A 27,898-nucleotide genomic window follows, 5' to 3' on the forward strand; every position below is an offset into this window, starting at 1 on the left:
CCATACTAGGACGAAACGGCCGTCCAGTGCTCCCAGGTTTTCCATAATGGTCTAGCTTCAATTGACTCTTGATTTCAATCTGTGAAATAAATATTCATAAATAACTGGAATAAATGAACTCTCATTTATCAACGATTGGAAATATTATGATCCAGTATTTCTTAAACGAACTGTCTATCTTTTTATCCAATAGACCGGAAAGTGTATGAACGAATTAATCCCATTGAATGAAATAGTTAACAGAACTTACCATGACAATTCACTTGATTACGTTATGAATATCATAATTAAAATAGAGACGATGAACTGTAAGGTCAGACTCAATGTAAGTACAATGCCGCTAGAATTCTATAGAACTCGTAACGTTCATGAAAACAGGTTTTTTACGGTGACTTGTTGGTGAAAGCCACATAAGCTTACAGCGTACACAAATACACTAATCAACTTCCTCGATCGTCTCAGAGATTTCTAATTTGACAGGCTAAAACATGTTATTATAATGAGACCAACAAAAAAAATTGTAAGTCGATCCAGACTGAATAATATAGTTTCTAATCAGTATTAACATACAGTCAGTTTTTGCTTATATTGATTGTTCCTAATCAAGCTGTTTGTTAAGTGTGACAGTGTGAAACAATAAACTTTTGTATCATACCTTAAAATGTTTATAACTAGCTACCTTGAATTCGGACACAGAATTACATTTAATTGATTTTCGCGCAGTTATTTAGATGAGAACCTGTTTTAGTTTTTTTTTCAAAAAGACTCCACCGAAGATACAGAATGTTAATGCAATCATTTTGAGCATAATAGTGAACGTGAAGTAGCTATGTACTAACACGACGTTTGTATCAACTGGCAGAATTTATTCCATTGACAGATTGATAAATTGACAATTTTCATAGCCTTGAAACGCAAAACTTTTGTAAATGCTACTAGAGTGCTGATCTTATTTGAGTCATGAAGAAATGAAACGAATAAATAATTATTGTTTAATGACGATAAATCATATCCGTTTGGTTACAAAATAAAGCCCTGAATTTCCTGAAGTAAAAAGCATAACATTCACAGATGATGTCATTGAATATATTAAATAGATACTTGGGATTTTATTTACTGACAGTAAAACACTTTGCAAACAAGCATTGACTCTGACCATCTTGTTTATTTAACAGTACACAAAAGATAAATTTAAGCACATAAATTAGTGAATAAAAATTTAAATTCCAATAATCGTAAACGTGCAATGAAAATTGCTAGGAAAAGCAAAGAAATAGTAATAAACTTGAAGGGGAAAAAATAAAAGCGGGAATAAATCAATATACGTTAGTAGATAAAAAAATTCTGTTGATACCGGATTACGTAATAGATAACCTGACAACTAAATATTATCCAAAATTAACATTAAACACTTATTTCAGTTGCCCAATAGACCGCTCATAAAGCCACGAAGCCCCGTAATAATCTATATTGATTTAAATAATGGTCGGTATGTTTTAATCTGGTGACAGGAGATGAATATTATTTTGTACTCTTGAAAGTTTCAGAAACATTGTAACCGTTTGAAATAGAGTGAAATGAATGCAATGCATAAATAAACAAATATAAAGTAAAAAGAAAAAAGAAGAATTTTACTAAATAACCTTCTATAATCATGAGTATCCAGTTTTCAAGTTTAATTGTTATTAGTAAAACCATATTAAACTAAGTACAAAACTTTTGAGATGCTGGAAAAGATTTGTAGCTTAGGTGAGTGATTTAGGTTTAGTTTTGTTCTCTGAGGTGGAAGGTTTGGCCATGGAACTTACATTCTGAACATCATCGGCAAGAAATCCGAAAAATCATGGACAGATATGGGGCCCAGGATCAAATTAAAGGGAGATACAATCAAAATAAAGTAGACAATGAGAGAGAGCGCCAATATTTATTTGAACACATAAATATTGGTACAAGAGAGCGCCAATATATATGCGCCACACAAAACAATGAAAATTCGAAGAGAAATAGAAAGAAAAAAAAAAAAAAACTAAGGAACGCAAAAGAAAAGGAGAACAATGACGAAGAGATTGGAGTAAGGTAGTGTGGTAGTAACGACGGAACGAAAAGGTACAATCAGAAGAAATCTTTCAGGTAAAGGAGACACAACCACTTTTTAGAAAGAAAGTAAAAGAAGGTTACAGCAGGATCGCCACTGGCTTCTATTCTGAGCCATATCTGATAACGTCTCTAGCCACTGTGTAGCACCATCTCTCGGACCCCAACCAGGGAGTCGTGAAGGACCAACACAAGCCAGTCCTTTGCAGCTTTCTTTCATACCACGACACCATGTCATGCACTGACCACCTCTCCGCCTCTTCCAACCAGTCCCAGAGTCGGCAAATAATGCACGACGTGGAATTCTCTGGGACGACATTCGGAGAACATGTCCAAGCCACCGAAGTCGGTGTTTCAAGATGGTGACACCAATTGAGTTATCATCTCTGTGCCCGAACACACGATGCCGAACCTCTGCATTACTGACATGGTGTTGCCACTGAATGTCAGCAATCCTTCGGAGACAGCGATGATCGAACACAGAGAGTCGTCTAACGTCCTCAACTCGGAGAGGCCAGGTTTCACAAGCATAGAGCAAAACTGCTCTCACCGACGCGTTGTAGATCCGACCTTTTACAGCCAGACTAACATCACGAAGGCGCCAAAGGTGGCCCAGATTGGCATAAGCCGCTCTGGCTTTCACTATTCGTGCATTGATCTCATCACTCACACCCCCACCAGCACTTATGCAGCTACCCAGATACACGAACTTCTCAACTACGTCTATCTGCTCACCGTCCAGGGTGAGTACAGGATTAGAATCCTGCCAGTCTTGTAGAAGTACTTTGCACTTCGAAGGTGCAAAGCACATACCATACCTACGGACACTGATTGCCAACTGATTAAGTGCGGATTGCATGCCTTGGGCATTATCGCACAGTAAGACAATATCGTCCGCATACTCAAGGTCGAGAAGTCTTTCTCCAGGCAACAGATCCACACCACCATTACTTACATTCATCAGAGCTGTTTCCAGAATGTCATCGATGGCAAAGTTGAAGAGGAATGGTGAGATTGGGCAACCCTGCCTAACCCCACTGCTCGAATGGAACGATGGAGAGAGGTGGTTGTATGCCCTCACTCTGCCTGAGGTGTTTTTATACAGGGCTTTCAGGATGTTAATAAACTTCTCAGGCACACCCTTCTTCAATAGACAATCCCAGAGAACAGTCCTATCCAACGAATCGAAGGCAGCCCTGATGTCAAGAAACACTACGATTGTTGGCCTTTGAAAAGTATGGCGGTGTTCTAACATTTGGCGGAGGGTGAAGATATGATCGATACATCCTCGACCAGAACGAAACCCAGCCTGCTCCTCGCGAGTCAATCTTTCTCGGGTTTTGAACAACCTACGAAGAATGATGGAAGCCAATAGCTTAGACGCAATCGGAAGTAGACTTATCCCCGATAGTTGTTACAAGAACGACGTGAACCCTTTTTAAAGATAGGGACAACTATCGACTCATTCCATGACGTTGGTACACACTCTAGTTCCCAAACCTTTGTAAACAACGTCGTCAATTCCTTAGTCAAAAAGTCACCACCATCTTTAAAAAGAGCCGGAGGTAAGTCATCTGGGCCAGGTGATTTGTAACGCTTTAAGAGTTGGAGTTCCTTGCGGACTTCCTCCTCATTAGGTGGATCAGTCGTCACCGGCCATGTAGGGCAGGACAGTCTGACCGATGTTGCCGGAGCAGCAGGCCAGTTGAACTGCCCTTCAAAAATTCTGCCCATCGTCCAAGACGTCGATGGATGTTAGTGATTGGCATCCCATCATCCTCGCAGATTGTTTCACTCACACCAGACTTCTTGCTGCCAGTGGCTCGGATGAGCTGGAAGAGCTTCCGGTAGTTACCAGATGCAGCTGCTGCTTCCAGCTCATTAGCACGCATCGACCACCAGGCTTCTCGGTCCTTACGCAAGCTTTGCCCAATCTCCTTACGTAACATCCTTCGTTTATGGTCAAACTCACGGTCACCCGGAGTAGACCGACGGGCTTCAATGAGTTGTAAGGAACCAGAAGAAACCCAGTGCTTAAAGGCGGGACGTTTCGCAAACCCACAACTGACTGTTCCCGCCATTTTCATGGCGTCATGCAATTGCAACCAATGCTCATCTATACTTTTCGGTGGAGTGGTAGCTAGCCTAGGGGCTAGCTCGGTTCGATACTTACTTGCAACAGAAGTTGCAACCAGCTTGCTAACATCAATCCGTTGATGGCGTTCACTTCGTTGTCCACTGAAAAGTAAGGTAAGATTGGCGCAGACCAAGGCATGGTCAGAGTCCAGATAGGTACTCCAAAAGGAGCGGCAGTCTTTTACACAACCACGCCAGCGGTAGCTGATCGCGATGTGATCAATCTGAGTCCAGGCTTGAGATGCAGAGGGAGGACGCCAGGTGGCACATCGGCGATGACTGTGCCGAAAGTTAGTGCTAGCCAGGAACAGGTTGTGGTCTGTGCAAAGTTGCAGTAGACGGTCCCCGTTATCTGACCTGCGACCAACGAGTCCCCATCGGCCACCTAAACGACTCTCTTCTGTGCCTAGACGCCCGACCTGAGCATTCAAGTCTCCGGCTAGTACTACAATATCTGTCGAACGCACTTTCTGGAGAAGAACTGATAACTGGTGGTAAAACTCATCCTTGATTGCATCCGGGCTGCAATCTGTCGGGGCATAGGCGGAGATGACGAAAAGACATCGTTTCTCACGCCGATTTCTTCTCACTTTGATGGAACTTTCTAATCTAACAGCACATAACCGACTGTTAATGGGGATCCAATCGACTAGTGCTGCCTCAGCTCTAGCGCTTAGTGCGACACCAACGCCAGCAAGACCAGACGAAGATGCCACAGGGTCCCCGGATAAGCGCACGTAAAACAAGCTTTTCGAAGCGACAGATGGAGATCGAATTTGTAGTACTTCGCCAGAGTCTTGAATACGGGTCTCGGATAGACAACACACGTCGATATTAAGACTTTCCAAAGACATAGCCAGCCCTATCTGTTGTCCGACCTGCATAAATGTGCGAACGTTGAAGGCAGCCAGTTTGAATGGTGCACGTGGTTTCAGAAAATCTGCTTCAGTCCTCGTATTCGGTGGTAACATACAATTTTCAAACCGGACAGTGACTCGAGAACGTATAGATACAGTCGGATTTCCGCCAAAGACGAGCCGCTGTATAAGTATAAAAGAGGGTGAGTAATGTGGAAAATAATAATAATAATGATAATAATAACAATAATGACAATAATACTAGTAATAATAATAACAGTATTAATAATGACAATAAATGTAATGATAATAATCTGAATCAATTGTTTGTTTTTCAAAGCAAGAAAGGTAATTTCCGTAGGCATAAAGAGTTCATCAATTTGTGTGTGGGCTGTGATACTGCCCGGGTGCCCAAACCGAAGCAGGTGGTTATCTTAGGGGCCACTCCCCGAGCCTTTGACCTAAAGGTCTAACCCACAAGGCAGTGGAGCATCGTAAGGAGATGCAGTCCCATGGTAGCCGGTGACCAACGATTGGTTCATACGCCATTCGTTCCCGCAGGATACTGGAGCCCATGTGCACCATTGATTTGGAATCCGGTTAAAGCGCCGGACATTCGCTTTTCGTCCTCTCATTTTCGTAGACAACACCCCGCCACGAGAAGGCAATGACGGGGGTGTTGTCTACGAAAATGAGAGGACGAAAAGCGAATGTCCGGCGCTTTAACCGATTCCAAATCAATGGTGCACATGGGCTCCAGTATCCTGCGGGAACGAATGGCGTATGAACCAATCGGTTAAATGTCAACAATGAGCAATCAAGATCGCGGTCGACAGGACAAACTGTGAGTCATATGTGGAGAAATTCAAACAATTCACTCCTACCTGAAGTTTGTGCTGATGTTGTTCGGAAGAGCAATGAAAGCTCCACGACTAAGCGATTCAACTCAGAGAACAAAACTCCACCTAAGAAAAAAAATGTCATCAGTGTTGAATTACCTTGCTCGTGCTGGTAAATTTTGACTAATATCACGTAAACTCCATAAGCCTAAATCAATATACGATCCGATGAAACCTTCATGTTTCATGTTTGATAAAAATCCATCCATAACTACTTGACAAGCTTGTAAGCTTAAATCACGAAATTGCCAAGCTTTCAATGGACGTAATTCATCATCTGTAGTTAATAAATGACTATGAAATTCATTGAGTTCTTTAGTTAACTCTGGATGAATATTTAGAAGTTGTGTAAAGTTGAAACCTGCGACAATTGGCACATCAACAATTTTATCGGTTTCTTTTAATGATACATTATCTGGTTCTGAAATAAACAATACATTATTATTAATATTAACTTAGTATCAATTACAGATTTGTGTATTTAGGTTCGTCACACTCTGTGTGTGCGAACTAGTGAAACAACCCGGTCTCCCAAACTAGGATAGAAGTGGTTTTTGAATATGTGACTTAGTGACTGAAAGCCAAATGCTTTAAACACAGTACCACTACTCCAACATATATATATATATATATATATATATATATATATGTATATATATATATAAACTTATGGTGCAAATCACCGCGACTGACCAAACAAACGTAAGTGGAGCGCGGTTATAAACTGCAGCTCCACACAGTTAAAGTAGGTTGCTATGGTCACTGAAGAAATATTTCGTACGAAACAAAAGTGATAGAAAACCTAGTGAGTTGTAAACCAACTACTTAGCGTAATTTTATACGACACAATAGGGATGAGATCTATTATAAAACAAAAACGATTATATATCTGTGACATATTAGTAGTGATAATAAGCGGTGACAACATTCGACAACATAAATTCACTTCACATTACCGTTGAATAAACAGTGAGAAACTTATAGGTCGTATAACACAACAATGATAAAACGTACCTTCTGATTTTGTATCATCCATAGCTTTATATTCAGTGCTTTTCAAAGCAAGTTCTACACCATAACCATTTAAACTTGTCCCACTCAAATTTCGGTTCTTTCAAAAGAAGGTTAGATGAATAAATAATAATAATAATAATGTTACGACAACCAACGATGAAACTTGTTAGACAAATATTGAATATGTTTCATCTGTCATATATCCGCCAACAAAAACTAAACAGACTGGGTTGGGTAAATTTAAGTTGATTTACCCCAGAAATCGATAGTGCTCAATGTTGAATTTCACTCTAATGTATCATGAATAGAGATGATATACTACATAATATAGTATGACAACTGTACCACAATCGTACTACAGTTCAATATTGTCGTTTAGCATCCATTATCAATATAACGACTAACACCAGGAGTATAACAAGGAAAGTAATGTAACTCAGCCAATTTGTATACTTAAATATACTAAGAGCTATGAATCATATTTGTCATTTTTGTTCGAGGGTTAGTGATACTCAGAGCTGTCCAGAGAGACGTATATACAGTAAAATTGTAGTTAATCGGTTAGACCTCTCGACGTCTGGCTGCTAGATGACAAGTTTGGATCCCAGCTTTTAACTACTTCGATTTAGATAACCGATTCGCAAGACCACTAGCTTTCAAATGAAGTGTGGCCAAAAACCGAGTGCATAAATTTGTACTCGGCAAACGAGTTACATAGGTTATTAATAGGGTAGAGATTACAAACCAAAAACTCAATGGTTGACAATTAACTATTTGTGCCACTGTACTACAAATACATAATGACAACGGAAAATTACCATTGATATGCTCACCTGAAAATAATGTCTGAATGCATAATTACATAGACCATCATCAGACAATGCTTTTAAACTTCTATGCCATGAGTAAAATTCGTGATGACTTAAATCCCCATATAGAATTACTGTAGGAATGTTATTGGAAGTATCTTTTGGTGATGAATACACTTTTTCAAGTGAAAATAAAGCTTGAAAATAATGGATAACAAAACAGATGATAAATGGTAACTGGTAGCCTACTGATTTTAATTATATGGTGAAATAAGCAAAAGTATAATTGATAGACTCACGTTAGTTTTTAGGCTAAAGTCAATTAGTTATGAGAAAACTACCACAAATATTCGACAGAAGTGATCTTTGTTATTATTTTATAGATTTTTTTCTCACCGTTGTCATTTAAAAGTAAATTTGACTAGTCCTTTTTGGCATTCTACATTATTAGATGGATCCCTCAATATATTGACTGTTACTTATTTACTTACGCCTGTTACTCCTAATGGAGCATAGGCCGCCGACCAGCGTTCTCTAACCCACTCTGTCCTGGGCCTTCTTTTCTAGTTCTATCCAATTCTTGTTCATTTTTCTCATGTCTATCTCCATTTCCCGGCGTAATGTGTTCTTTGGTCTTCCTCTTTTCCTTTGGCCTTCAGGATCCCATGTGAGGGCTTTTCTTGTGACGCAGTTGGGCGCTTTACTCAATGTGTTTCCTATCCACTTCCAGCGCTCCTTCCTAATTTCTTCCTCCGCTGGGATCTGGTTTGTTCTTTCCCACAGTTGGTTGTTGCTAATAGTGTCCAGAAATATTGACCGTTACGTGTTTATTATATCTTAGGGTAGTGACTAGCAGTGTAACCATTGATGGGACTATGATGACTCAGTAGTTTGATGAATAGCATGCAGGTATTTGAAGTGGTGGGTACCGGTGCTGGACTCAGTCATAGTGTGAACATCAACAATCGAGTTAAGGTAAATCTAGCTGATGAGACTCAGGTAGGACAAAAAGTGTCTTGGATCCCATTGCTAGTTATCAAGTGAATACAGATTATTAATCGTGGCATCTCCCCAAAGAAATCATAAGGCAATGAAGGTTGGTGAAATTCAGTCCTGAATATCAAGAACAAGAAAGTATATATTCTCGTGAATAATAATGAACGTTTGTTAATTCAATCCCACTCATTCTTTTCCCTCTGCACGCTTCTTCAATTTCGTTTCATTAGCTGGTTCCTCTTTCTAGTGTTTTTTGCATTTAAATTAACCTAAAATGATACACTGCTATTGTGCAAACCACAAATGTTTACAACAAACAGAATAAATAGAAAGATCAGATTAACTTTATACTACTATCATTCGCATTGAACAACCAGAACGTTTGAACTTAAACACTAAGTACTAAAAATTTCAAATGATAATGGTTAATTTTACTCATTCATACAAGTCGATGAGGATAGTGTTGCTTCATGCCTGTGAAACTCGGCCTCATCGAGCTGAGAATGTTAAGCGACTCTCTGTGTTTGATAATCGTTGTCTCCGAAAGATCGCTGACATCCAGTGGCAACATGTTAGTAATGCAGAGGTTCTTCATCGAGTGTTCGGGCATAGTAACGATATTTCAATTGGTGTCACTATTCTGAAACACCAACTTCGGTGGCTTGGACATGTTACGAATTTCGTCCAAGAGAATTCCATATCTTTCATTATTTGCCGATGCTGGGACGGCTTGGAAAAAGTGAAAAGGTAGTCGGTGAACGACATAGTGTAGTGAAATTTGTACAGGGTTGACTTCTGTCGGTCCATCATAACTCAATCTTTGGGTTCCTATACGTAGTTCAACAAAGTGGCTTGAGACATTATTAGATAACTCAGAACAGAAGCTAGTGGCATTCCTGCTGTAATTCTTTTGCTTTTCTCATAAAACTCAGAGGAACTTTAACTGAAAGAATTCCCCTTAAATGTATTTTTTTAACTGAACTGCTTTCCCCATTATTTCTAATTCTCATTCCCCTGTTTTCGTTTGTTTATTTTTTACTACACTCACTTTCCTCTTTCTCTTCACACTGTCACAAAAACCACAAAAATTCAAAGATATAAACAATAAGTAAGACCACTCTTATTCCTGATACATTATACATTGTTTAACAGATTAAAAAGAACTGAACATAAAAATAATGCTTCCAAATTTTCCCTAATTGGGTCAACTTACTTGGTTGTGAATTAGGACCCACAACTTTTTCAATAGATTCCTTGAGTTTGTCAATGGAAAAAACAGCCTCTGACCCGGCAAGAACCCAAGCTACTCCGGAGGTTCGGCTTGCTAATTCAGCTAGAACAGTCTCGCGTGAACAATTTAACAAATAACTTGCATCAGTCAGAGCAAGTTGATGTGACATTTCAACCGTGGGTGAAAACATTCTAGATGAGACGGACAAAGTAAACAGTCGATTATGAATCTCTAAAGAGCTATTTTTTAAGCTAGTAGCACTAATGGCCTGAATGGCAAGCTCTTTAACCCGTTTCTCCAACAGCCTATTCTTCGAAATCAACAGGTAATCATCTGCAGGAGGCATAAGATTTGTCTTTATGAAGTCCAAGTCCTTTGAGATAAGATCCAAAAATCGCCAAAATGCATAGTTGGATTCACGAGCAACATATTCACTGAACAAGAAAAAATATAAGTCAGATAAATGTAACGTCTTGCCAAAATACTTCAGAAATGGTAAAGATATATTAGTTTTTTTATGCCTATAAGCGGATTGAAAGTAAATGAATATATATTGTTTAAGGGGCTTAGATAGACCGAAATACAGCACAGAATTTCTTCTGATGACAGTATGCTTTCAAAACTATAAGCCAGTGTTCTGAGAAATACTGTCAACTAATGAATGACAACAAAATAAGCGGCAATTTTATGTATGTGAAGATAATATAGTTAAAATTCAAGTAGATGAGTTACCTGGCTTCTGATAACAGAGGTGTATTTTTCCATTTTGGAACCAAAGTGACAGAAACTCTGTTGTCACTCAAACATGTATCCAGAAAAGTAGAATATAGAACCAGAAATGCCAAAAATGTGATCATTTTACTACAACAATAGGGGAGAATAAAGTTGAGTATTAAAAGTCATCAATCAAAATTATATTTATAAAAACATTAATATATTTGGTAGTACAACGGTAGATGAGAGAAAACTAACAGCACATATAAATGTACCCAAACAAAAAGCTGTGGTTAAATTGAGATTATTTACAGCTCTTAAACTTTGTATACATGGTGTTAATGCCACACAAGTGGAAACAAAAGGATAAAACTGTAATGTGCCTACAAAAAAGGAATCGAACTCAGTCTTCCACGTAATTAGAAAAAAAGTTAATAATCTGCTGAGGTTAACAATAAGCAACACTTTAATTAATTCGGATACAGTAGTTATTTTAGTGATCGGAAACAAAAATATAATTGTCAAACAAAAGCAAGAACACCACCACGAAATTGATACAATGTGAATAAATAGATCAGAACTGAAAGAAAAAGAAAGATTAGCCAGATTGTTCTCAGTTTTTGGTTGCTCACTTAACCAAGACACAAAAGCATTCAACAAAATGGACATAGAAAGTATCTTTAGAAGACTTGGAATGGAAACATTGTGAATAACATGACGATACGCCTCAAGGCGACCAATGAGAAGATCGATAATAACTAGAAACAAATCATATTCGATATATTTGTCAGAAACATTCCCACATCTAGGACAATGCTCCATCTTAATTATTTCCTCAGCATATTGAGTGTAAAGAGCGGCAACACGACTATTGCAATAAATGCAGTGATATGAGTTTCCTGACATTATATAGTTTCACGGGGCGGTGAAATTTTAAGAAGTTGTAATCACATGGAAATTGGATTATGAACGACAACCTGTAACAAAAAAACGTATTGCATCACAAATCTTTAAAGGCATCCTCTAGATAGTTTTTTGAGATTGTCAAGATCACTTAACATTGAATCTATTAAGTAAATTATTGATGATTCTTAAGGGAAAATCAAGATTTGCTTAGGTTATAATTACATTGATTCGTTAACGACTAAGTGGTATTTGTAGTCTGATATATGTAACACAGTCAGTTAGTTACAACGTAGGACCAGGCACATATATGCATCGGTTCAAGCTGCTACACCTCATTAGAACAACAACATCAACACCAAATTCATAGAAGTGATCACTTCAATTATAATAATGTATAAAAGAAATATTGTGTATAAGGATATACCACAGGAAGAAAGAATTAGTTGGTAGAAAGATATAAAGTGATTTTAATCTCACGGTTTAGGGGAGTACAAAGGGTGTATCCACCTACGCCAATGTGATTGATCCTGAACCACGTCACCCGCAGTCTCCAACCATTAGTTACGATAGTCACGCGGACCCCAGCCAAGTAGTCTGCATCTACCAACATGGATCACACTAGAAGTTAGTGACTTCAAAAACTGGTGCCACGTTTTGATTTAGCCACCCCTAACTTTCTTCCAACCGTCTCCAACACTAGTCAGCATTGCGTGTCGTGGTATTCGGTGTTCAGGCATACGTAACACGTGGCTCAATCATCTCAGTCGATGAAAATTCACAACCTCGTCGGCTGGTTTACCATCATTCCTTAATACCTTGCGGCTAACCTCACTATTACTTACCCGGTGATCCCAGCAGATACGAGCAATATTTCTAAGACATCTAAGACATGTAGCTTCTACTATTAATGGTCAAGTTTCGCAGCCGTACAGTAGAACAGAACGAACTGCCACGCAGTATACTCGTCCCTTAATTGATAGACGGTTATCTCGCCGTGACGTAAGTTGGCAAAAGCTAAACGAACTTTTAGGATGTGCTGAGAGTTCGCCAGACACCAACCCATTTGGGCTGATCAGACCTTCAAGATAAGTGAAGTTGTCGACGCGTTCGACTACTTCACTCCCTATCCTTAGTTCAGGTGTTGACGCAGACCAGTCCTGAAGCAACAACTTGCATTTAGAGGGAGAGAAGCGCATTCCAAACATTTTGGCATTGTTGCTCAGTGCTACCGAAAGACTTTGCATTCTATCAGCGTCTTCACCAAACAGGACTATGTCATCCGCGTATTCTAAGTCGATAAGTGGACCACCTGGAAGGAGACCAATACCAGAGAATTCAGTAGACGAGAATGTTATTTCCATCAATAGGTTTATGATGAAGTTAAACAAAAATGGAGAAAGTGGACAGCCTTGACGGACACCACTTGAGGTTGCAAAAGCAGATGACAGTTCGCCATAAGATCTGACTCGATTGGTAGTGTTCGAGTAAAGAGCCTTCACAATGTTTATATACTTCTGAGGTACACCTTTCAATGAAACACAGGTTAACAATTGTTTTATATTAGGGACACTAGTTCAACTGGATACGAGCTTCACAGAATTTCGCTATGCCAGTTGACTAAGTTCAACTTATGCGCAGATTTATCTAATCAAATTTTAGCTACGCTCTTATTAGGTAAAAGATAACTTTGGATTCTGTACGGGAAGTTCTGAAGGTAAACAGAAAATCGGATTTTATTGTTCATTAAGCTAAAGTTCGGAGCTCCGTATAGGCTACTACTACCTAAAATATATTGAGTTAGAAAACTAACTGAGTAATACATACTTCAACCACTTTTGGCAGTAAAATCATGGTGATAGCTCCACAACAATTAGTCGGAAAGAGGCAAATGGATCACATTATGGATATTATATACACTAAGACTGAAAAAAACCAAGAGATTCCAGGCAGATTGGTGAGAATATAAGCTTTTACCGACTGAGGTGACTGGAATATGTAATAAACATCCTGGTCGTTCGGTTGTTCGCCCTTTCTAGCTAATCAAGGTCATTTTTCGGTTCGCTCTACCAACTTATGCTGTGATTTTAAGACTCTTCCGGTACCCATAGATATGAGGATTTTACTGATCAACAGCGACACAAGATAGAGTCCCGAGTTGGGTCAAAAACCTTGATAGTATATAATTCATAAGACGAAATAATAAAAAACATTGTCAGCTGTCACCTAACAATAAGTCGATTTCGGAAACATTCGAACGAGAGACACTAAAGCAAAAAAGGACACATAAGTACTAGTTCTGTTAGAAGATTAAAAATGAAACAAGAGAAGCATGTCCATTCGAGCACGCCTTCAGCACGTGTCTTGATTACTATAAGATAGTGCAATGGCGAGTCAAAAATCAAAAACAGTTGCGATTAAAAAAAATGTGGAAGGTGGTAAATAAACAACAAAGCCTTATTGGTAACATAAACACTGAGACCCAACCAAAAACAGCAATATGTAAAATATTCATAACTGCCGCATTGACGTGTAACAAGACAAACGATTGGTGAGTCCCCAAAGCTGTCATTAAGGTGTATTGTAGTATCTGAATAAATCTGACCATTTGACTTAATAGCTTAAATAAAGCAGACTTGAGGCAATCTGTTAAGTGGATGTGTGTATTCTGTATACATGGATGGAGTAGTTATGAGAGTAGTAAAGCTCCACATCCTGTTTGTCGGTCTTCGTTACCAGGTTGGTAGGTTACTTGACCTATTTTGATACGTGGAGGAAGTATGAGGTTTTTAGGAGCATTAAGGAAGTGGACGATACCCATCCATATAAGTATGGAGCACCAGGCATTAACCACTCAATAAGAACAACAGAAATGTAACACGAGTTTATTCGATCGAGATGCTTTCGGAGGATACTAGTCCTAGGCAGACGAAAAACAATACATATTCATATTCAAGTAGTCTTAGAAATTTCGTACGTTAATTTGGTATTAAATACTTCTTTTTTGACTCAGTTGAATAACATAATGATTCTAATGAAATATAGACCTGTAGAGCGAATGAGACATCGCTAGATACTAACCAGATAGTCAACAAAGCTACATACTTTCAAAGTCAGAAAAATGATCACTAGATATTGGGACGTTTGCTGAATATTGTCAAAGTCAAGGGTGGCCAGTCCTAGGAAATCTCAGAGTTCCACTGATAAGCCGTGACCAATGAGATCAAACCGTAGGCTGATTGATGTTAGACTTACTCATTATTGGATCTACCTCATTTTCTAGAGGTTAATCATCCGTTCGTGTGACTGTATGTCTTGGGTTCGATTTCTTGTAGCAAGACGGTGTATGCATGCTGCTGTGGAGTCCCATACTATGGAGAAACAGCAGTCATGTGGTTCCAGTTCAACAGTGGTCGTTTAAGTTGGACCGGTCTATGATTCCAATGGAGTAAAATAAGTTGAGTATAAGATTGTGTTTTTGGAAACCTATATTTTTGAACACTTATTAGGGAAGACTGACTGTGAAGGAACCAGACAGGAGAAGCATTTACAATCTACTGACAATATTTGAGTATAGGTAATCTCATATATGAAAATAAACTAGGCGTAAAATACAAAATAGTAAAAAGACACGTACAAAGCACACTCTTCTTTATGAAAAACTTAGCATAGTTTAATAGGGTAGAAATTGTGCGTGAAGAGATGTCTGGATAGGACACATTTGGGGTAGTGGTAAAATAATATATTTAATGTTGAAAGAAAAGAGGTAACCACGCGTCCGTGAAAAGCCATGTAGTCTTCATCACATATTACCCCGTCGAGGTTTATTGACCTTATTCGAATTTTTAACGGCTAATATAAATCGCCTTGATTACCGTTTATTCAGCTTCGAGGATCGTGTGGTTAGGAACCCGTGTGATTTCACTGTCATCACAATCTCTTAGATCATTTCAAAGTGACATCTCGTGACCAATACTTGGGCCAACTTATCTCATAACTCCGCCTGTAGCTCTTCTACGGTTATTCATGGCCCCCAGACCTTGTAAGGAAGGAGCGTTGAGCATAGGATCAGCAACCCCATACCATAGAAAACAACCTTGTTAAAAAACGCTAATAAGAATGAACAACTTAAACCATGTGAACCCCGCCCTCCAAGTTGAAGCAAGAGTTATGACGTCTCATGATGAAAGCCGAGTCCGGTGCCCCGTCTAACAACCAGAGCAACAATTAACATAGTTACATGGGACGTCCGGACAATGTGGGAGACCTGGAGGACCGATCAAATACTGTGGAAAGGACGAGATACAGTTTACGGTACTCAGGATCAGTGAACGCCTTCTGACCCTAACTGGAAAGAAAAGAACAGATTCGGGGGGAAATACTGATGTACTCAAGTCACGAAGAAAATGCTCCTCACATTAGTGGAGTTGCTCTGATGCTGTTCAAAGAAGCACGAAATGCATTTGTAGCGATAAAAAAACCTCAAAGTAAATAGCTCTGCAAGTTTTCGAAATTGGATGCTGACCACATTAGTTTTGGTGGACTCGCCTAGCTTAAGGCGCTCGGTCATGCATCCACACCAGATCACGAATGGAAACGCCGTGCTCAACAACCCCTGCAATCGCTAGCCAGATTAGATTAGACGATACTCGACATATTGATAGCCTATCAAATATATCTTCGAACCTCCTAGATTCTGTCTTTTATTTTCACTTGGTGGGTACGCTTCATATTAGAAGGTGTTACTGGTTAAAGCATTGTCAAACTCCGAATACCTGAGGCATTTTCACACTTATAGTATGGAAATCTCATGGACCTAGTGTTATAACTTGTGTCCTGTGTCCTGTTGATATATAATGTAATGATACCGTCAATTAGAGAACAGTGAATTAACGACTGGACCAATGACGCATAAAAAAAATACGAGCAGTCTAGAGTCCTTATCGGTCCTGCTTTCCGCCTAACCCAGCCTATTACGTCCAGAACACCAATCTCAGCCTCTGCAATATGAATCACTTATCTCAAACATACTAGATTTATATACCAACCAAAGAGACTATATCGTACCAATAAAATATAAAATAACATTTGTACAAGTTCTAGCCAAAAATGGCTGTGAATGTGGGAGGTAGTAATTGGTAGGCTGTGTATAACTCAAGAATGGTAAATCATAGGTCAAATTAAAGCTCATAATAAGAGGGAAACGAATATGAATATTTTAGTTATTTAACAATTATACGATAAAGGTACACGTATAGTAATAGTCCAGAAATAGATCCCAACAGTTACCATTGCTTATTCTCATCGGGATATAACACGTAGGACCATCAAATCATTATTCAAAACAAGAAAAAAAGGGAATTACAGTGAATGTTATCCAATGTCATTCATCCATTAATGATAGCAGTAACGAAGATAGATATCAGTTCTATGGGAAGCTGTAATATATCATAACAAAGTGCCCAGGAAATGACTTGATCATCCTGATGAGAAACTTGAACTTCAAATTTGGAATGGACAACACTATATGAAGATATGAGATGACATGGACTGAGAGAATGGAATGAGAATGGAGAGAGATTTGTAAATAAATGTGCATCCAACATAATGGTTATATGCAACACAATATTCCCCCACAAACACATACAAAAAGAAACTATTCTCACATGATCACAATACAGAGAATTAGATCGATCATACCTGTATCAATAAAAAATTCGGGTCAATAGAAGTGTAACAACGGCCCCTATATCAGTAGGCCTCGACAATTACAAGGGAAAAGCAAGATTCTTTAATCGCAACACGCAGGATGCCAACCTAATCACACTTGATGGGGAAACTCTTGAAGAGGTGGTAACGTTCACGTGTCTAAACAACACCATCAATGAACAAGAAGGGTCTGATTCAAACGTAAAGGCAAGAATTGAAAAAGCAAGGGCAGCATTCCTACAGATAAAGAATACATGGAGTTCAAATAATCTCCCAACCAGAAAGTTTACTACAAATTTCAAAACAGTTCTACTGTATGGAGTTTAAACTTGGAGAACTACCAGAACCACCATCAAGTATACACAAGTGTTAATAAATAATTATCTATGTAAGATACTCAACATCCATTGGTCGGATATCATCCACACCAGCGTACTTTGGGAGAGAACAAACCAACTTCCAGCTGGGGAGAAGATTAGGAGAAGACGTCAAAAGTGCATAGGACATACATTGTAAAAATCAACAGACTGTATCATGAGGCAAGCGCTAACCTGGAATCCTGAAGGAAAACAGAAGAGCAGAGTGCCAAAGAACACACTGTGCCGAGGAATGGAAGAAGACATCAGAAGAACGGATAGCATCTGGAAACAACTGCAAATGATTGTCCAGGACAGATTTGGATGAAGACTTTTGGTGGATGGGATAACAGACCTAAGTATTTATGCACGTAACTTATTCCACTGTGAAAGCCGTTTATTTGGTAACTGGCTAAAATAGATATAATCTTATCAAATCAATATATGATAGTCAGAGATTAGAGATGTACAGAGTGTAACGGAAAGAGAACGACGAAAATCTATCCGCAGCTTTTTCGCTGGACAGTACTGTCATTTATCTATTTCTTCTCCTTGTCGTGTATCTTAACCTTTGTTCAGATCTCGTTAAACCACACCTTTTTTCTTCAGTCTTCCTCGCTTGAGCCTTTATTATGTGATCTTGATTAAAGACTTATCTTTTGTTACCTAATTTTCTATTGCATACTGCTGGACAGTAAGGTCGTGTTTGACTAAGCTAAAGGTCACGACGTGGTTCAGTGTGTGACTGTTAACCTTTTGACTGTCTGCTTGGGAGGATTGCTGGATTCCCTGCAGATAGATATTTGATCCCATTTTGTTGGGAATATTTTTGCTGATTCTCAGCGCGCTACTTTGCGTTAGAGATACTTCTGACTGTATAGCACAGGCTGTACCGTTTGAGAACCGTTTAAATTGAACACAGAGTTTGTGTTTTGATAAAATATAATACGGGTGTCTCAAAAACACTTTGTAAGCTATACAGAAGAAAGTAGTCTGGCCTAGTCCAATAAATTTTTGATTCGTCAGTCCTGCGTTCAAACCGAATACTGGTAGTTCAGTCGTTACACAGTAAAGATGCTATCTCATAACTTGATTGATTGATTTAATTGGTTGTTTCTGGTCAGTTATTGTTGATCTTGGTAAGGTTCCACAAGTCACTCAACGCCGAGTGACCTACCGACGAACTTAGAAGTGGTCCAGCCTGATGAATGATTTGACTGTAGCTCGGAACATTTTCCTGATATCACAATGTACTGGCAACGTTTAGTGTAATCGTTTTGGATTAGTGGACTTGTAACAGCTTAGGTTGGTTGGCTCCTATTCACTACTTGTCTGGCTTCTTCTATCAATAGCACGAGGGTTACCTTAAGGCACGAAAGTGGTGAGCCCTTTTTGAACACAAATCTAACCTCATTTCTGTTATTAACATTTTTTTTACTTAATCGTAAAAGTAGACCTGATTACCGTAAACTAAGTTGAGTATATAACTAGTTTATTCCGTATTATCTTAAGTTATTCGTGTTATAGTAACCATTTTTCGTGCTAACTTTATTGCTATATTTGTTACATACCTCATGTCAGACTCAATAGAAACCCATAATCTGGAGGATTTGTCACCAGTGGAGATAGACACTGTCATGACTACGAAATCCCGACTTCCAGAATTTGATCGTAGTGATCCTGAGTTGTGGTTTGCTCAACCAGAGCATTATTTCACGAGACACAATATCAAATCTGAAGGGATTCGCTATAGAGATTTGTGTTCTATCCTTCCTCCTTCAGTCGCCAAAGAAGTCCGTGACTTGATTTTAGATCCACCATCACCACAACCATACACCATCTTAAGACGAGAGATAATGAACCGTTTATCATTATCAGATAGTCAAAGAATCCAAAGACTTTTTCAAGGTGAAACACTAGGTGATAGGTCGCCATCACAGTTTTTACGTCACCTCCAAGTCTTAGTGGGTGATAACACAGTGGGTGAAGCAGTCCTAAAACAAGGATGGATACAAGCTCTCCCATGCAACGTCCAACACTGTTTGGATGCACAAGATCCTGAAACCTCATTATCTCATTTCGCGCGTATAGCCGATAGAATAATGGAAAGAGGTCCTCCAATTGGATCAGGCACAATAAATCACACACAAAAAGGAGAATCAGCAAAAGACCCCGTCATAGAAGGGCTCATTGCGAGTGTTAAGAGTCTCACTGAGGCTGTCATCAGAATGCAAATGGGTCATAGAAACAGGAGCAGGTCACCACAACGACCACGATCCGAGTCACAAAACAGGTCACAAATGTCCAGGCAATCTGGGCAGTTTTGTTGGTACCACTGGAAGTTTGGTGTCAACTCAACCAAGTGCATGCAACCATGCGCCTGGCCTAAGCATAATTCTAAGACAGCGGGAAACGAGTAACCGTTCCCCAGGTGTTGGGTAGCCCGCTCGCGGCACTTCCTCAGATATTCTTGTTCCACATTCTCACACTTTCTCTTGAAAGCACACAGCAAACCGTCAGCGATAGTTGTAGGAGAAATCACATGCTACAAAATAAGATGACAAGCTAGTAAATGAAGAGACATCCATGGACTATCGTTGACAGCGTCAGTCGTCACTGATTGTAAGTCAAACAGTGAGCGTGTTGATAATTTTCCCTTGGGATGAGAAATAGAACTAAGGTGTTTTCGATAGATAAGTTAATCGAACCGACGTTCCTACGGAAGTCGATTCTAGGGGGAAGCTAATGTAACAGCTTAGGTTGGTTGGTTAAGAGTTGAGCCTAAACAACCAAACATATGCCAAAACAGTATTGTTCAAGTATTCATTCACTTCCTTATTTTGTATAAGCGTTATATTCCCTATTATCCTATATTGAATGTTGAGAGCCTTTGTTTGTCTGAACAGATAATCCCACGCTGCACTGTGACTGCGCGAAGATCGAAATAAAGGCCTATTCACTACTTGTCTGGTTTCTTCTATCAATAGCACGAGGGTTACCTTAAGGCACGAAAAACTACTGCCAAACGTAATTTCTGGGCGCCGAATTTCTAGTTACTCTAGTAATTCGTTTAAATCAGGCTGGATATCCGGCCTATAACTTTCATTGCTATGTAGCCCGACTATTTATAGTGGTGTCGGTTTCTAACAACACGGTTTCCGAAGCAAAACACATTGTTTCTGGGAAGACTCATCTTCAACACGTAACACTACGAGGTCAGCAATGGTGGGCGCAAGAACATTCATCCAATCGGATGTCACGGCTCAGCCCCGCAAACGTAGTTATTCTATATAAATTGTCTTTTTTACTGCATTAAATATATCATTCGTTCTTCACCAAAAATGTGTTCTTCAGAAATTATAGACGTTATATTGCTGATTATTACGATACGGTGAGTCAGTGTAGACAATGGTGGGACTTCCACGTAGGATCTCATATATTAGGTGGTCACATCATAACAAATCTACAACTTTAGGAGTACGTCTATTAATAACAGTATTCCACTTTAACCATAAATAAAGATACAAACTTTCCAGACAGCTAAGGGAACTCGCTAACGAAGGGTAGGAATAGTAATAGATCTTATATAGTGCTGCAGATCACCAATGAAGTCGTCCTGTGTCGATGATTGGGGGGCTACTCGAGCTGGGCAGGAATGGCATGACCAACCGGCTTACGTCGAAGTCACACCTCTTGGTCAATACTTAATATGGATTAACTTTTCGTCGTATACAGGTGCCATGTATACGTTGTTGGCCGTACAACACAGACAATATTTTTGCAGAAATATATTAGTAAGCGTAGGTAGAAGAAATAGAGCACAAACACTGTTGTATGGATCAGTTTATGACCTGCAATTCAGTAATGCGCGTTTGTTGTCATTGATCTTGTTGAGGATCGGCAAACCGTTCAACGTTCAGTGACCTGACTACCAGATGATATGGTTAGAGCTCAAGGATATCCCACCGGCTCTGCAGTGCCTTACGGTTCACCACTTTAGACGGACTTTTACACAGACATCTCTCTCTTTAGACTTGCCCTCGGTTTTAGATCTAACAAAGGTCTCTTAATAAAAGCATGTTTTATTCCTTTTAATACACATTTGGGAGGTTTTCACATACATCTGAAAAGATATGCCTTGTTGATCGCTTTGATAAATTTCATGAAATGTGAGTCTACAGCTGGACCACTAAAATGAGATACCTAGTTCTCGGGCTCATATGATATCTTGAATTTTTCGATCATACCATTTGTGCTGTCAGGTCACTGGTAATATGTGGGGAGGTCCGATCCTTTTCCATAAATAGTTGATGCATCTGTTTATTTTGCTGAAAGCTGAGGCTAAGAAAGTGACATTGAAGACCCCAGCAAGTAGTTCTAGAATAATGACTCATCGGGATACGTACAGTCGAAGATATAACATTACTTTGGGTTAATAAGCCAATATAGAACTGTTTCCTTAGTTAAAAAAACTGGTTTTATGATTGGCATCTCAACAATGTGATTGCGTAACTCGTAAGCACCAACATCATCCGAATAAAACTCAGTGAACTGGGACGACAAGCTTCCAACTTTGGTGGGGTCTGGTTTAAGCGATATGTTCGCCGTTTTCTGAGTATAGAGGGTCGGTTTAAGCATACAGGGCTCTCAAGTGCTAACTTTCCACAACAAACGATCCGGAGTTCATGGATGGGCGGTTAACATTTACTCCTGGCTCTATGCTTCTCAGATTTAAAGGTCTCATGACTAGTTTTCGATGAGAAAGTCCCCATGGAGCCCCCTAAATGTTGGTATTCTTTGAATTATTTTGTGATTCTACGGAGGAAAATAAGATAATCTACATGAAGTCACCTATAAGACTCAGGAAAAACGGCCACTACCTGGACGTGACTCTGAAAGTATTCTACACTACACTCGATAGATCTAATATTCATTGACCAGTTTGTTAAGGAAACGAAACCTTTGAGTGACGAAGTATCTCCTTTACATGTAGTTGGATAAAAGGAAGTATAACTAGATGAGTCATTATGATGTGTTGTAGGTTAAAAATGTGATGACTTTGTCACTAGGATTGGCGTGTGAAGGTATAAAATATCAACATCATGTTGTGTGAAGACGAAGCCCAACAATAATGATTCGCCTCTTCATTCCCTTTCATAGTAATAACAAGCCCACTACATTACTTGCCAATTTCAGTCCAAGTGAAAGATACACAAGCATGGGTTCATTTATGGTTAGTTGATACTGAGTAGAGACTCTCTGTGTTTAACAAAAGTAGGAAGTCTTTTATCTCTGACTGATATCCGACGATTTTTAGAAATAAGTGAAATCACAAGGACGCTTATCACAAAGTCTTTCCATTAACTCTTGAGAGTATTTAGAAATATACGACAGCCAGGTAAAACAAACTGAGATCTTGGTTCACATTCTGAATTTCATAGTGATCTGATAGACTGATAATAGTAAACAGCTGTTTTTCTCCCTTTCTTAACGAACAATCCCAGTTAAACTTTAGAGTATTTCTGACGGAAACACCACTGACCCCCTTTTTACAAGATTGTAGAAAATGAAAAGTGAGGTTGGGTGGTGTGTCTTGGACCATAGGTAATTTTATAAGCAATGAGCAGGCAAGCTAGTCAATACGAATTTTGGAATAGAAAGAAAATTAGTCATAACTGGGTGTTAGTTTTAAAGAGTGATGTTAACCTCCCAAATGTACCCTGACTAGTGATATTTTTTTTAGCTCGATATCTGACTCCATTTGGATCGTACGAATGGTTGCTACTGAAATATGCATGACGCCCATCCTCGTATACAATCACCGACTTAGATCTCACTAATGAATAACGAAATTAAATAGCTCGAATACGAGAGTGGATTTCGAATACATATATCTCGTACACTCACTGATCTGGACAAGAAATCAGAGGGATGAAGCGAAGAGAGCAGAGCGAAATGACGCACGGTGAAGGCGCGTGAGCCAACTCAGTTTAATTAAGCGTGAATCGGTATTTATAGTCATACAAAAATAAGCTACAGATATGTGATGAGTAGGATAAAATGTACACACATAAGCTCGTATAAAAACAGTCAGGGTTGATAAGTGAATAATTAACAAGGTCAAAACGTGACTCAAGGATAATAGACAAATTGGCCTGTCCAGGAGCTAGAACAAAGTATATGGGATTAACATAGTAGCCTACACAACAGTATTATATACACGGATGTCTAACTGACTTGTGCTTGGCGCTGAGAGGATTTAATCCGACGAAGCGTAGTGAAAACTCAAAGATGCTGATAAGTATTTATTTGATCCCGCGATTATGTAGAAATGATACATGAACACACCACATTTTACGTGATTGATTAATAGTCATATTTGTATTTATCATTATGCTGTCAATAATCTACTTGATGAAAAAAAACTTACGGTATTGTAAATTCAAAGATTCCTTCTGAAAATGTAATTACATATCACAAAAGATTGAAATAGGTTAATTTCATAGGTCATTAGCGCTGCAATCGATCAATTCATAGCTCAGAGTATAAAATACACTGGCAGTGCTGGTGTGTAAAACGTAATACTTGACGGCTTCCGCTTATCGATGCAGTGATTTTGCGATAAATAATAAGGTAGTACCGTATGGATATAAAGAGGTTTAGTTTAAAAAACCTCGATTACCTCAATTACAGTAGTCTTTCGTTGTACTTTCCATCATACTAGGACTGGCATTTTGTATGTTCGATTAATGACAATCAAGCAGCATATATAGGAACTCCCTGAGGGTGCATTTCATTTCTTACAGCAACGTCACTCTAAAGCTTCCATACATTACCTCTGAATGTGTAGCAAAAATTATTCTGATGGTTGGTAAAAATTTCTGAGTTGTAATTAATTTAAAAACAATGAATGTTGTTTTTACTGATATGTTCAGGGATGTGTAGCGTGGCGTCGAGTCGCGGTTGACTATGAACACCGCTACCAAGAAACACGTGCCAAATAAATCAGAAGGCGTAGGTTGAAAGTAACCAAAGAAACCCATAAAATCTCCGAGAAGCCAAATATCAGAAGGCAATTAATGGACCAAATCGAGATATATATTTGCTGGCGATCTCGTGGTATCGAAAGGATACCGAGATCGTGCCAGGATACAAGCTTGGTTACAGAACGTAACCGAATTCGCGCGAAGTTACAATCAAAGAGTGAGTATAAGAATGGAAGCACAAAGTAGCTGTCATTAGCACAGTCAAACAAAAGCACGTTAAAACAAACACTGGTACAGTTGGTTATAATAATAATTGTTTTTATTAAACCAGTCGTGTTCTCGTGATAAATGTGAGTCGCTACAGGAGCCCCCCGCTAGAAAGTGTTTACACTTTCGATAAATAGCGGTTTGAATCGTGGGACTGATCGGATGACGAGCGATTGTAGGACGGAAAGATTGGCGAACAGGAAAGCGATCGTTGATCGTCGAGTTGCCAACGAAGGTCGTTTTCGGAGAACGGTACCAGGAGCGATGTGCTATATTTGTTGCTTGAGTTGGCATGCTACACGAGAGTGGTTTGTATCCAGAATCTGAAGAGGGCGTTCGTAGGGAATGCGGACCAGAAACGCTGCAGACGTAGGACGAAACCACGTTGAGCCAAAAGACCAGAAGCGACCGTAACGACCATGTTCGAGACCAAGCGTATGCCAAGCATTCAAAACCAATATATCGACTGAGTACGTTGACAAGAGCATGGGTGATCAGGCCAGCTTTCGCCAAAGTTGACTGAAGTCGACGGAACCAAACGGAGATGGTCGAGGGCGTGGGCTCAGGAAACAAAAAGAAAATCAAAAAAGAGAAGAGTGTAGCATGCATGCAGCATAGGAATAGTCCTACACCGTATCGGTTGTTGACTGTGCGACTAGTTGCGGAAGCGTACGGGTAACCGTACTCGGCGACCGGAACGTGAGACGGCAGTCTCGTTCGTATCTCGTGAGCCTGCAATCTCATCCGAGGTCAGAGGCGGCGTGGTCTGCTGATCTGGACGTGAGACTATCGTCTCGTCCGTAGACGGTGCAGATGACGCGTGCTGTTGACCGGGACGTGAGAATGAGGTCTCAGATGTATCTAGCGTGGGATCTGAAGAAGATTTAAGGATCCCGCTAGGTTTAATAGGTCTAGCATTGAATCTCAGGGTATCAGATAAGACACTGTCATCGACGTGTGCTGGTTTGAGACGATCAGTGCTGACGATCTCGACGCGGCCATGTCGATCAACCTTGAAGGTCTTTTCGTGACGAGCGATCACGTGAAAAGGGCCTTCGTAAGGTTGTTGCCAAGGTTTGCGTACCGAATCTACTCGTACAAAAACATGTGAACAGGTAGATAACTCTCGAGGGAGAGCGACCTGTCGATGTTGCATTCGAGTTGACACCGGAGACAGCGTTCGCATAAATGCAGACAGTCGATGAACGTAGTCTGATTTACCGAAATTAGGTCTGCTCCGTGGTGTGAAGAATTCTCCGGACAGACGCAATGTCGTGCCGTATACCAGTTCAGCGGCGGAACATTGTATATCTGCCTTCAGGCTCGTTTGAATACCTAAGAGGACGAGCGATAAGGTTTCGTACCAGTTGTCGTTCTCGTGTGCTCATAGAGGACTTTTAAGTTGGCAATGAAACCGTTCAACTTAACCATTTGATGCTGGGAGGTTGACGTTAATGCGTATGCGAATGCATTCCGTACCAAGCAGCCGGGTCAGCGAGGAGAATAGTTAATAGGGGAAAATTTCTCGAATAAAGCGTGGAATTGATCGTCACGCGAATAAAAATTAACGAGAGTTCAGTACACATAAATGGTAGTCTATTATATTAATACTATTCTTATCGTTATCCGTCATGTCGAGTATATTATATATTAAAAAATATGAAAATATACGACAGACGTGGATAGATAAATCATAGACTCACCGAATTGGCTTATTTGGAAGATTTGAACAGAGGTTGAGGCGTGTTCCAGAACTTGGGTCACCAATTGTAGCGTGGCGTCGAGTTGAGATTAACTATGAACACCGCTACCAAGAAACACGTGCCAAATAAATCAGAAGGCGTAGGTTGAAAGTAACCAAAGAAACCCATAAAATCTCCGAGAAGCCAAATATCAGAAGGCAATTAATGGACCAAATCGAGATATATATTTGCTGGCGATCTCGTGGTATCGAAAGGATACCGAGATCGTGCCAGGATACAAGCTTGGTTACAGAACGTAACCGAATTCGCGCGAAGTTACAATCAAAGAGTGAGTATAAGAATGGAAGCACAAAGTAGCTGTCATTAGCACAGTCAAACAAAAGCACGTTAAAACAAACACTGGTACAGTTGGTTATAATAATAATTGTTTTTATTAAACCAGTCGTGTTCTCGTGATAAATGTGAGTCACTACAGATGCATTTAAATCCATTTAAATTACCCAGTTAAAATATAAATTCTCAACTACTACTATAAGTATCAATTAATTCACCTATCAGATTTTGACGACACCTTCATAAGTAACTATGATGATTAGGAGTATTTAAATTATAGTTCGAACTGGGAATCCCAGAAATAACTCAATTGGATCAAGAAGTACTAGATAAGCACGAACGAATGTACTGTATTTGGAATTCGAAATCAAGCATTCAACAAGTACAAATTAATGATTAGTTGATTAAACACCACAGTAACACCTTTATAATTGAAGCATACCAACCCTATCAAATCAGAATTCAGAAATAAAGGGTTCGAAGATATATGTAGAAAGCTATCCATATATCGAGGGGTGTTTGATCTAAGCCGGCTAGCGGTTACGAGGGATACTCAGTTCGACGTACTCACTCGTGATTTAGTGCGTATGCGTGACCGAGCCATTTTAGCTAAATGTGTCTATCAAAACTAATGAGGTCAGGATCAATGTCGAAGACTAACACAACTATTTATTTTTGAGATTTATTTACCGCCTCAAGATGATCCAATAAGACCACTCCCATTGATGTAATCACTTCTAGAACCTCAAAAGGTGAATTTACCTGAGACCATTATTTAAGGAGCATGCTTTGATCATTATATGATCATGTGCATAGCTCCTAAATCGATTGACATTATTAAGGGCACACGAAATATCTAGCACGAAGTCTTCATAAGCGCGATGTGACTCA

At 39.4% G+C, this 27,898-nt stretch overlaps 2 protein-coding genes across 3 annotated transcripts in view; both read right to left on the reverse strand.

The window, feature by feature from the left end:
* The window catches only part of UGGT2_1 (UDP-glucose:glycoprotein glucosyltransferase 2), a 44,416-nt gene extending 30,164 nt beyond the window's left edge, over nt 1-14,252 (reverse strand). For both annotated transcript variants that reach the window (XM_051214211.1, XM_051214212.1), the window contains exons 1-5: nt 10,769-14,252; nt 10,019-10,470; nt 7,834-8,006; nt 7,001-7,097; nt 6,086-6,407 (exon numbers count right to left, since the gene is read on the reverse strand). In XM_051214211.1, coding sequence (XP_051067358.1) covers nt 6,086-6,407; nt 7,001-7,097; nt 7,834-8,006; nt 10,019-10,470; nt 10,769-10,893 — 1,169 coding nt within the window. In that variant the 5' untranslated portion in view covers nt 10,894-14,252. The remainder of the gene's footprint in view (nt 1-6,085; nt 6,408-7,000; nt 7,098-7,833; nt 8,007-10,018; nt 10,471-10,768) is intronic.
* Nucleotides 14,253-24,798: 10,546 nt separating this feature from the next.
* On the reverse strand, nt 24,799-27,010 carry MS3_00006104 (uncharacterized protein). The gene has a single exon (XM_051214213.1). The coding sequence runs from the start codon at nt 25,713-25,715 to the stop codon at nt 24,981-24,983; it is 735 nt and encodes a 244-aa protein (XP_051067360.1). The 5' UTR covers nt 25,716-27,010; the 3' UTR covers nt 24,799-24,980.
* Nucleotides 27,011-27,898: the final 888 nt, after the last annotated feature.

The sequence above is a fragment of the Schistosoma haematobium genome, chromosome 2, assembly GCF_000699445.3.
Source record: "Schistosoma haematobium chromosome 2, whole genome shotgun sequence".
NCBI lineage: Eukaryota > Metazoa > Platyhelminthes > Trematoda > Strigeidida > Schistosomatidae > Schistosoma > Schistosoma haematobium.